Here is a 12393-nt window from a genome sequence, read left to right as displayed (position 1 = left end):
GCGCTGTTGCACCTCCTTCACCTCACTGTCTATGTGGGTGGACCATTTCAGTTTGTCTGTGATGTGTACTCTGAGGAACTTTCCAAGTGCTATTTAGTCACCCCCCAGGTCAACAACCTGAAAGGATGGGACACCATTACTTAAAACACCCTGTAACTCTTCTGATGTCAAGTCTCGCACACCCAAATACCTCTCTGCTGCTGCCACCACAACCTCAATTTTCTGCGACTTACGTTCCCTCCCTGCAGTACGTACAGTTGGTAACCATTGCTATAAATCCAATCTTACTCAAACATATATGACTTGTTGCCCCATCCCTCTGTACTGGTACAGTTCTACTACTCACACCACTCCTCTCTGGATCCCTCCCCCTAAACCCATCTGTCTACTTTCTTCACTGCCTCAGCATATGACAACTTCTGCACTATTCTAATCCTTGAAACCTCAACCTGCCTCTCTCGCACGGGACATTTCTGATCCCCAGCCCCATGGGCACCCCTCATGCCCTTCTGCACACCAAGGAACCTGACTTCTGCACACTGCTGTCAGATGCCCATAAGCTTGACACCTGTAACAACGTAATATATTCGTCACAAAAGCTCGTACAGGATACCTTATATATCCTAACATCACTTTGTTGGGCAAAGAATCAACATCAAAACTCAAAAGAACAGACAATGACTTTTGTTTCACCACTCACGCCACCCTGTCTGCGTTGCACCAAACGACGAGCATCCCAAACCCCACTTCTGTGGGGTTTATTAGCGGTTAGCATCCAACGTGATGGCGCATTACCACCACTTACTGTACTGAAGTATGGGCCAAAGACAGGGAGAAACTACCTGCCAGCCCCGTTGCTCTTAAAAAATATTTAAAAAATATTTTAGACTAGATCTAATGACGTTCGACTCAATATACTTTTTAAACTCAATTCCTGTATCCCCTTTTCCCTCATACTAGATCTCAGCCTCTCTCTTTCCCTCTGATACTGTCCACACTGTAGCAATACATGTTCCACAGTCTCTGTTTCCTGGCAATAATCACACTTTCCTGTTGGATGCTTTCCTATCACATTTAACACTTATTTAACCGGCTGTGTCTCACCCTTAATCTAGTAAAAATAGCCTCCTCTCTTCTGTCCCTTCCTGCCGTCCTCCTCTCCGACTTTACTCTGTACTTGAAATAAATGCCAGTCCTTAGTATCTCTATTCCACTGCTCCTGCCATCTCTGCACCATCACTGTCCATGTCAGGCTTTTTGCCTCTGCCTTGCTGATTGAAACTACAACATCCCCACTACTAAGTGCTTGTTTAGTCAGTACATCAACTGCCTCGTTCCCCTCCAACCCCTACATGGGCTGGGATTCAAGTAAATCTTATCTGTATACCCATCTGTCTAATCCAGCCATGGGTTTGTAGCACCTCATAAAGCAGGTCTTGTCTGCTACGTGATACAAAGGACTGGAGACTCATCCACACTGCACATGAATCAGAGCAAATAACTACTCTGTCTGGCTTGACTTCCTCCACCAACTGCAAGGCCAACAGTATGGCCATCGGCTCTGTCGTATATACATACAGATGATCTGTAATACGTTTCCTGACTGCCACCCCACACTACTGCACTACAAATGCTGACACAGTATGTCATGTCCTTGGATCTTTTGAACCATCTGTGCAAATGACCACAAAATCCTGTGGTGCAGTGGGCTCCCGAGTAAGGCACTGCATCTCAGTGCAAGAGGTGTCACTACAGTCCCTGGTTCAAATCCAGGCTGTATCACATCCAGCTGTGATTGGGAGCCCCGTGAGGCAGCGCACAATTGGCTCAGCGTCGTCCGTGTTTGGCCGTCATTATAAATAAGAATTTGTTCTTAACTGACTTGCCTAGTTAAATAAATAAACATAAAATCAATCAAATCTAGACGTTTCTAAACAAATCAGATGGATCAACACCCTCCCTATCTTTCTGTAGTCTCTCCAACACTTCTAGATCAACTACTCAACACTGCATACCACTTATAAAGCAGCTGCTTCGTCATGATGTTCTTCTTTATCAAAAGCTAGCGCTACGCTTTTCCATTTCAAACAAGCGCGCTCTTCCAACCACCATTCACTGTCTCGCTTCATGCGCTTGATACCATTCCACTCCCAAACAGGAAACTACCTTCCCAACGTTACACAACACAAGGACGAATAGTTATGTAAACAAACTGGAACAGTCACAGGGAACGTGCTTCTTAGTGTCACATGACGTTTTATTTTTTATTTTTTACTTGACCTGTTTTTAGAATTAAAGAGACAATGACAATGTTGTTGGTGTCAGCAAATGACGCAAATAGGCCTAAACACAATCAAAACTGTACACAAATGGCCTAAAATATTGTAATATTAATGAGAAATACATCAAAATGCATTTTCAACATTGATACTTCATACTTCAAACAAGCACTCGCAAATCATACATATACAAATACTAATGTGATTATGAGCTGTGTAGCTTAATATCGTTTGCTGTAATTTACTGCATTTCAAACAAATTGTTAGAAAACACATTGAGACCAATTTTCCTAATTTCAAAGGTACAGACAGAATAAAAAGAATATCCAATGACATTATTCAACTAATACATTGTATAGTCCTAATGGCTGGCAAATCAGCCCATTATCCAGCCCAGCAGTTTAACATTTCATGGACCTGTAATGTTGTTATGAACGATTCTGGTTTTGCCTCTTGACTTGTGAATACTATTATGACCCATTCTCTGTGGTGAACAATCTCTTTTTCTTCAGGTCTTCGGGCCCAAAGGACACAGGAAGCAGGTCTTCTACAGTCATTTCCTTGTAAGAACCATCAGGCTTGGATAGGTAGACAGACCAATGATCACCAAACTCCAAAGAAAAGGGAAATTAGATTATTTGAGATTTTTCCATTATAGATGCATGGCTGTGTGTGAACCAGTACCTGGGTTTGAAGAGACTTAGACCTTTTCTGGAAGTACAGACCGAGCGTAACGGCAGTAATGACGATAGCTGTTCTGTGAAACTGCATGTTTTTGTGGTAGTGAACATATTTTGACGTTATAACGTTTGCAGAGCTGGTTAATGGGACTTTCAACTGAAGGATCCTGGGCTTCAGAGACCTTGTCTCCTCAGGTCCAGGTACTGGTTCAGGCTGTGTGATGTACCTTTGATTTTAAAACAACATGTTGCTTCCCTGGATCAGACCTTCCATTATCAATGCACTCATTCACATATCTATTTATGTACCTCTCTCATGAACTGTCTGCAACCTCCACATGGTGAGATGAACTGGTCTTCCAGGTCACTACAAAATCAATCATGTTATTAACAACATTACCCTCAATGGTCATTTTTAGTACTGTGTGCACCCATATAGTTAGTGTTGACCATAATAGTATAGTTGTGCTGAAATTACAACTTTTTTTGTATTTTCTCTATTAATTATCTACTGAACATTTCAGGAAGACTAAGACATACCCCAATTTACTGTTTATATCAGCATGACTTTGATAGTAGAATGGTTTATAACCATCGACATACTCTGAGGGGAAGCAAAACCCAATGAACTCTATGATGGGGTCATTAATAATTGTATGTACTAATCTTAACTTGATGAAATAAACAGGATGACTGAATCAATACTTTTTTGGGATTCAGACATCATCGATCAACTGACTGTTGTTTACTCAGAAACAAGGCAAAGTTTTAAAAAGTATGTACCTGGCAATGGCAATAGCCTTAAAGCTTCTGTATCCCCCGGAAACAGCTTTTGCAATAGCGGTCCTCTCTGCACAGAGGCCAAGGTTGTAGCTAGCATTTTCTACATTGCATCCTGTTAAGAAAGGTTCTGCATTTGTAAGAGTTTCTGGAATCTCTGGAAGGGCATCACATTAAAAACAGAACACATTTTTTCATTTAATAACACTATAAAATAAATGACTCTCAATTATCATTATTGACTCACACTCAGATGGTTCAATTTGATGCTTCTAAGGGCAATCTTAGTGTCACATATATTCATGTCTCACATGACCTGCACTGAACAGGAATGTAGAAAATCTACCTAAAATCGACATCTTTAAAATGTCTGGGTTGTGACTTCAAGCAGAACAGACACAACAGAACAGACATAACCAATAAGGAATCAGAAAGATCCTGTTTGTATCCACTGGCCTGTATGACTTTATCCTCTGCCCTGTCTGATTTTATTTACTGTTCTGTCTGACTTTATCCACTTGCCTGTCTGATGTTATACACTGTCCGGTCTGACTTTATCCTCTGGCCTGTCTGAGTTTATACACTGGCCTGTCTGACTTTATCCTCTGGCCTGTCTGACTTTATCTTCTGGCCTGTCTGACTTTATCCTCTTGCCTGTCTGACTTTATCCTCTGGCCTGTCTGACTTTATCCTCTGGCCTGTCTGACTTAATCCTCTGGCCTGTCTGACTTTATCCTCTGGCCTGTCTGACTTTATCCTCTGGCCTGTCTGACTTTATCCACTTGCCTGTCTGACTTTATACACTGGCCGGTCTGACTTTATCCTCTTGCCTGTCTGACTTTATCCTCTGGCCTGTCTGACTTTATCCTCTGGCCTGTCTGACTTTATCCTCTGGCCTGTCTGACTTTATCCACTGGCCTGTCTGACTTTCTACACTGGCCGGTCTGACATTATCCTCTGGCCTGTCTGACTTTATCCTCTGGCCTGTCTGACTTTATCCTCTGGCCTGTCTGACTTTATCCTCTGGCCTGTCTGACTTTATCCTCTGGCCTGTCTGACTTTATCCTCTGGCCTGTCTGACTTTATCTTCTGGCCTGTCTGACTTTATCCTCTTGCCTGTCTGACTTTATCCTCTGGCCTGTCTGACTTTATCCTCTGGCCTGTCTGACTTAATCCTCTGGCCTGTCTGACTTTATCCTCTGGCCTGTCTGACTTTATCCTCTGGCCTGTCTGACTTTATCCTCTTGCCTGTCTGACTTTATACACTGGCCGGTCTGACTTTATCCTCTGGCCTGTCCGAGTTTATACACTGGCCTGTCTGACTTTATCCTCTTGCCTGTCTGACTTTATCCTCTGGCCTGTCTGACTTTATCCTCTGGCCTGTCTGACTTTATCCTCTGGCCTGTCTGACTTTATCCTCTGGCCTGTCTGACTTTATCCTCTGGCCTGTCTGACTTTATCCTCTGGCCTGTCTGACTTTATCCTCTGGCCTGTCTGACTTTATCCTCTGGCCTGTCTGACTTTATCCTCTGGCCTGTCTGATTTTATCCTCTGGCCTGTCTGACTTTATCCTCTGGCCTGTCTGACTTTATCCTCTGGCCGGTCTAATTTATCCTCTGGCCTGTCTGACTTTATCCTCTGGCATGTCTGACTTTATCCTCTGGCCTGTCTAATTTATCCTCTGGCCTGTCTGACTTTATCCTCTGGCCTGTGAATAAACTTTGTAACATCAAAGGATGTTCAAAGTTATTATATTTTTTATAATTTATCTCTCTGTTGTTGTGTTATTTTTCTATTTCCATTCCTTAACAGAATACCATTAAATGTTCTTTATTCCATGGTGCATAACATTGTTATACATTATCATGACTGTAGTTATTTTAAGCCACCTGAAGAGTTCCGGCAGTATTCAACATATTAAATGAATAAATTGAAGCATTTTTATCAGCCCCCAACCCATGTATTCTTATTCTTATTCTTATATTATACTATTATTATATTATTTGAAAGCCCCTCACCTGTAAAAACTGTCCCATCATGTGCCAACAGGGCTGCCCCCACCCGGAACTTACTGTAGGGGCAGTAGGCAAACTCTTTAGCCCCCTGGGACTGGTGAATAAGAGGTTTAATCCAATCCTCATTTTCCTCTTCACTCGAGTGATTCCTGGCTTCTGTGTCTGCTCCGTCTACCCTTAACTCACCGATCCTGAAGTCTGTCATACCAACCCTTTCTTTGTAAGTGTCTGTTGAGAGAGAAAAGGAGAGATAAAAGGTGAAAATAGAGAGTGGATGGGTTGAAAGCTGTACCCAACAAACAGGTTTTTAAGAGCCCCACAGCTCACACATGGTCTGGGTGGGAGGGGCACTGGCCCACTCTTTAGGGGAAGCCTAGCGTGTGTAATGACTTTTAAAGAGATCATTACCATATAGGGTTGGGGGGCAATTCCTACTTCCTGAATGTACTGATTTTAAATGGAATTGACCCCAAACTTTATCATTACTTTACTCTGGCTAATGACTTTCCTTCTAAACAGGGGTAACTTAAATTTTAATGGCTCATTCGTATGCTTATGACAAGTCTTACAATCCATTATGCAAAATCATGCATCATAATGCATTATTGATTATACCTGCAGTCTTGTACCAAATCTTTATAACTAGTCAATTATGATTGATACATGTATGTGCAGTGAGGGTAAAAATGTAACAAACTGAGTAAAAACTCAAACGGACAACTAGAAAAAGCTCAAACCAAGTTTATTCACCCACTAGGTCATACAGCTGCAAAGACAAGGCATGATTACACAAGCACATATATATATATTTTTAAACTTTATTTAACTTTATTCTACCTGGGATGGTAGGTAGCCTAGTGGTTAGAGTGTTGGGCCAGTAACCGAAAGGTTGCTGGATTGAATCCCCGAGCTGACAAGGTAAAAATCTGTTGTTCTGCCCTTGAACAAGGCAGTTAACCCACTGTTCCTCGGTAGGCCATCATTGTAAATAAGAATTTGTTCTTAACTGACTTGCCTAGTTAAATAAAGGTGAAATACATTTTAAAAGTACTACAGTAGGAAAGACATTGTGGTGGGCCACTCTGGCACCCCTCCCAGAGGTTTCTTCTCACTTCATCTGTTGATTTGACCTCGAGACGCATTCCTCACTCCTCCGCAGTTCCGCAGCTGTCCTGCCTTATCAGAGACTAACTATTTACTTTCACCTCTCTCCTCAGAAACATGGAACAGAATATGAATGTCTTTCCATATTCCTACTTCCCATCCACTTTTCATTGACCCCAAAATATACATACCTTATACACGTAAAGTAATTAAAATGGTGGTTTATTGCTATTCCACACAGAATGACATACTGTAGGATCTCTGTGCTACTTCCCCTGTGCTACTGCCTCTATGTTGGCCCTCTACTCACAGCTAATGTGATGCCTCAGCCACTGCTCTTGTTCATATGGTTTAAAACTGTGACAAGCAGGAGTGGAATAATGTAGTATTTTATTTGACCTCATGGTGATTTATATCCTTCTATTCAATTCATTGTGGAACTGTTCTCTTCTCTGGGTGCACTACCCTTCCTGGACATTGGTCTTGATTCAGTTGTTGGGGTTGTCACTGTTGATGATCCAGTCGATCCATCTGACATACATTCTGACTTGAGTGTAGACTCCTGGGAAGTAAGGGTTGGCACAGCTGATTCCCCATGACACGATGCCTTCCAAGTTTCCATTGCAGATAAGGGGTCCGCCCGAGTCGCCCTGTATTACAATAACACAAAATACACAATGATGAACAAAAGCTCTGGTCCTTTTGTTAGGGATATAAAGTGTGAATACACCACTTGTATCTGGCAAATTTCATGTTAGTTACCACACATTTTACAGAACACTGTGTCTTTTTCTATTCTACAACTAAATTGTGAAATTGTGATATTTTATTTTATTTTGTCACTTTCTTCTGCCATTGAAATGCTATTGTTGTGGTTTTTAAGAATGTCCTGTGATCTGGGGATCAGCATCTGATGTCCCTTATCTGAACCCCATACTATACATTTCCATAATCCAAACTAAATCTACCCCATTGGCTCTGGCCCCGTTTTAAAGGCCCACACCCTCTATTATTCATAGCAGTCTATACCTAGGCTCTTGTGACAGATGTGTTCTGCTTTTCACGTTTTGTGTTTGCCTGTCATGTATTGTGTAATTGATGTGTATTTGTAACGGATGTGAAACGGCGAGCTTAGTTAGCGGTGTGCGCTAAGTAGCGTTTCAATCGGTTACGTCACTTGCTCTGAGACCTTGAAGTAGTAGTTCCCCTTGCTCTGCAAGAGCCGCGGCCTTTGTGGAGCGATGGGTAATGATGCTTCGAGGGTGACTGTTGTTGATGTGTGCAGAGAGTCCCTGGTTCGCGCCCGGGTATGGGCGAGGGGACGGTCTAAAGTTATACTGTTACATATTGATAATTTCATGTTGGGCTATCGAGAACCTAAAATGGTTCTTAGCCTGTCCCCATAGGAGAACCCTTTGAAAAAAACATTTTTGGTTCCAGGTAGAACTCTTTTGGTTCCAGGTAGAACCTTTTTGCATTCCATGCAGAACCCTTTCCACAGAGAGTTCCTAATGAAACCCAAAAGGGTTCTACCTGGAACCAAAAAGGGTGCTACTTGGAACCAAAAAGGATTCTCATATGGGGACAGACACATACACCCTTTTGGAACCCTCTTTTTAAAGAGTGTGGTCTCAGCATTGTTCCCTGGTTAAATAAAGGTTAAGAAAATAATATTTGATTCTGGGAGCCAAGATTAGGCTAGTCTCTACCTGACAGGAGTCCTTGCCACCAAAGCGAGACCCAGCACACATCATGTTGTCTGTGATCCTCAAGTAGTAGTATTGGTGGCAGTAAGGAATGGTCTGCACATCCACAGCACGCAGCACAGGGGACAGGAAGTAGCTGTAGATACGCGTGACGCCCCAGCCGCTCACCGTACAGGTGGTGTACCCTGGGAGAGCAGGGGTGTCGTCTTCTGGTAGTGGGGCAGGCTGAACGTAGGCATTGAGCTTGGCTGGCTCACTGAGCTGGAACACACACAACCACAAAAAAGGCACAACATCAGATGCTGCTGACCAATCAGGAGGCACACAATCAGATGCTGACCAATCAGAGAGAAGGGATCAAAGGGGGCCGGGTCAATGTTATGGTACAACGTCTAAGCTGCAGCAGTATCTGAAGTTATGCAGTGATTAGGCTAACTGAAATATTGAAACACATTAACAACATAGAGAGGTTCCAATATCTACACGAGCATACCACTTTCCCAAGCTTCATTGTAAGTGGTATGCCTGTATGGGTATTGAAACACTGCACGTCTCTACCTCATGGTGATGAAATGGAAAGTCTCTTACCTTGATGAGCATGATGTCATTGTTGAAAGTCTTGTAGTTGTAGCTATAGTGGACCAAGATCTTGGATATGTTGAACACTTGCTCGAAGCCTTCTTCCTCGACCAGACTGTGCTCACTCAAAACCACCTGGATCAGCTGGGCCCTGAGGAGGAACAGACATGATCCAATCTAGTAAGAACTATGTCCAGGGGAATTGGAGAGGATGCAAATAGAATTGTTACAACATGATACACTACTACTCCCCACCCCCAAAACATTTACTCATTCAAGTGCATTTTTTTATGTAATTGACTGTTGGCTTCAAACATCTGTTCATTGTTTTATGCAATAGGATAAAGTTGACCACGTTCTATTCCCTTCAACTGTGACACTACTATCCCATAATTATAGTCAGTACTCACGGTCTCCAGCAGTGGGCAGCAGACACCACCCACTGGGGCCGAATGAGGGTGGCTCCACAGTAGTGGTTCCTGTTGTACTGTATAGATGCCTGATACTTGATAGAATACCGTTCGACTTCTTGTCCTCCGATGATTCTCTGTGTAAATGTCTCTGTGGATTAGATTGAGAGGACATCTGAATTAGTAATCTGAATTCCTACATGTGCATTGTGCATACAAAATTATTCAGGTGGTTAGTAAATTATACTTTAAAATATAATTATTTTGACATAAATAATGTAGTTGTCATCTTTATGTGAATATAATTATTACTTTACTTCACTTCACCTGTAACCAAAATGTTTGATTCAACATAAAATAAATGCATAATCTAAACAACTGTGTGTAAAAACAACTACAAGGAAAATTGTGTTTAATATACATTTTCATGATATTTCCTTTCAATTTAAGAATTTTAATTTCTTCCAACAACTTGCCATCTGGCTCTGTTTTCAGAGGATTGTGGGTATTTTTTGTATTTTTTTTACTTTACGATACTTTTACACAATGTTGTATGCATGTTTGAAGAATGGGATGGCAGTGTAGCCTAGTGGTTAGAGTGTTGGACTAGTAACTGAAAGGTCGCAAGTTCAAATCCCTGAGCTGACAAGGTACAAATCTGTCGTTCTGCCACTGAACAGACAGTTAACCCACTGTTCCTAGGCCGTCATTGAAAATAAGAATTTGTTCTTAACTGACTTGCCTAGTTAAATAAAGGTAAAAAAAAAAAATGAAAAGCTCATTTCTATATTAGTATCAAACTGTTTGTTATACTATGAGGTGTAATGGATCATGATGAATGGATATCAAAACTGTCTGGCAAATTGACGTTAAATGATGAGAGCACCCATTCTCACCATTAATAAGATCATGTGAGTCGCTCTTGACAGAGGCAAATACATCAAGCTAGTTAGTGCTAGTGGAACAAATTCCTGCTTAAGTGGATGAAAATGTTGAGCGATGAAGTTCATAAAGCCATGTTCAACACTAAGACACGATCAATGAAAGTAACATAATCAGAAAGATTAAGTAGATCTAATGTACAATGACAGTTCTGGATTTGCTCAAATTACTTTGGATCGTAGCCATTGTTTTTTGCTGGACTTTATATATTAGTGTTTGTGAAACCCTAAAAGTGAAATATATTATACGTAAAAATACACCATGTTGGAAATTCTCAAAAAGCTGATGCAAAAAGTTGCCCATTTTTAAAAGTGGAACTAGCACAATATTTTTTACAGTGTTCATTAAAAACCGTTATGGATACACTAATTGAACAGATGGCTGAAAAAGGAATGTTCGAGGCCTGATGCTCTTCAGGGCTCTTTGGCCAATATTAGAAAAACAATGTTAATTCTGAAACAGTTGTAAACTGTGCTCATTATTTACAAACAAATACTAACCAGCTGGATATTGGCAGCGTACTGTAAATTGTCATACTGTTATAAAGCATCAACAACGTACTTTTAGCTGTCGACAGAGTCACACAGTATGTGTTTCTAGTGTGCTAGAGGTTTCACGTGGCTTAACTTCACATGCTATGACATATTGTAACAATGTTTGTCCAATCATGTAACCTGAACTGTAGGGACTTCAGATGTCATAGGATCCTGGACCTGACACCCGTGATGAGGAGGATATGCTGTAACATTAAATGGGTATTCACGGCCAGACTTAGGCTAATCATAGCTCCTTTAGCTGTCTTTGTTTCCATCTCTACAGCCAGCACGCAAACAGGCACACAAACAGGCACACAAACAGGCACACAAACAAGTGTACAGGCCGCATACAGAAGCATCTACCTTTCAGAGTACTCTATTTACTGTTTTTACTCTGCCCCAAACCATACTGGGATTTTATTCATCCTCCTAGAATTCAATGCATATTTGTACTGTTTACACACATAATATGGCCTATTACAAGTATTTTTTAAATATCCAAGTATGATCTAGTAGTAACCTACCTCTGACTGAGAGAGCCAGTAGGAGCAGCACTGCAGACCATGTCAACTGTTCCATGTTTACTTCACTTGAAACATGGAAACACATTGAATTTGATTAGAGAACTCCCCAATAATGACATATCAGTGTTTCTATCCTACATAGATGTCCTAGGGATTGTTTTATCTCAAGACAAAATCCCACACAGCTTCTAAGAGATCAAAGTATGTTTCTGGTATCCTCAATTATGTGATTTTTACATGAGATACATCCCATCCCGTGTTAGGACCACTGAGATGATCGAAGACGACATCCTGTATCTCTTCAAACTTGTTATTTTCCCTTAGAAAGTATTCCGTGTAGTTTAAAGAAAATCTCACATGTAAAATTCAATAACTTGACAGATAGAATTCATGTAATAAGGTCATTGATTTTAACAAACCAATCACATATCTTTGAGTAGATGTAGCTTTTGACCCCATGTAAGTAACCATGGACTTAAAAAAGATAACATAAATGTTTTACATAAAATATGCACACAAAAAACCTTTAAAGTATCTAGGCGTTTTGCTACTCACCAACAGCCACAATCCTTCACTGCACAGCCTTCAGGTATCTCCAACTGGTGGTTCCAGGGTTCTCCTCTCGCCTTTTATAATGCTACCATGCCCTTTTATTTTGCATTGTTATGTCCCATCATGCATATGAAATGGGGTATCCCACAACACAAGACAGAGACTGACCTAGTCCATGACAAAACATTGTGTTCTCCATTATCTCCATTTCTAAGCCTTTTCTTGATTGCATCTTGGGGCTCATTGTTGAGTGGAGGTAGCTGGGAATTGAACACCTTTCTCCAGT

At 41.2% G+C, this 12393-nt stretch overlaps 2 protein-coding genes across 4 annotated transcripts; both read right to left on the bottom strand.

Annotated features, from left to right (window-relative positions):
* Nucleotides 1-2233: 2233 nt before the first annotated feature.
* Nucleotides 2234-6102, bottom strand: LOC118360760 (cytidine deaminase-like). 3 transcript variants are annotated; one of them, XM_052485069.1, is made up of 4 exons: nt 5758-6102; nt 3743-3896; nt 3269-3326; nt 2234-2890 (listed from the first exon to the last, which is right to left on the bottom strand). In XM_052485069.1, exons 1-4 carry the CDS (start codon nt 5957-5959, stop codon nt 2750-2752), a joined length of 555 nt encoding a protein of 184 aa, XP_052341029.1. In that variant the 5' UTR covers nt 5960-6102; the 3' UTR covers nt 2234-2749. The 3 variants fall into 3 exon arrangements, with proteins under 3 accessions (XP_052341029.1, XP_035596046.1, XP_052341030.1); XM_035740153.2 differs by having other exon boundaries at nt 3743-3854; XM_052485070.1 differs by lacking the exon at nt 2234-2890 and adding an exon at nt 2955-3186.
* Nucleotides 6103-6479: 377 nt separating this feature from the next.
* Nucleotides 6480-12172, bottom strand: LOC118360387 (trypsin I-P1). The gene is made up of 6 exons (XM_035739652.2): nt 12111-12172; nt 11556-11620; nt 9554-9704; nt 9153-9294; nt 8568-8825; nt 6480-7508 (listed from the first exon to the last, which is right to left on the bottom strand). Exons 2-6 carry the CDS (start codon nt 11608-11610, stop codon nt 7347-7349), a joined length of 768 nt encoding a protein of 255 aa, XP_035595545.1. The 5' UTR covers nt 11611-11620; nt 12111-12172; the 3' UTR covers nt 6480-7346.
* Between the last annotated feature and the right edge of the window lie 221 nt (nt 12173-12393).

Source organism: Oncorhynchus keta, chromosome 28 (assembly GCF_023373465.1).
Source record: "Oncorhynchus keta strain PuntledgeMale-10-30-2019 chromosome 28, Oket_V2, whole genome shotgun sequence".
NCBI lineage: Eukaryota > Metazoa > Chordata > Actinopteri > Salmoniformes > Salmonidae > Oncorhynchus > Oncorhynchus keta.
This window is presented reverse-complemented; position numbering and strand designations above follow the sequence as displayed.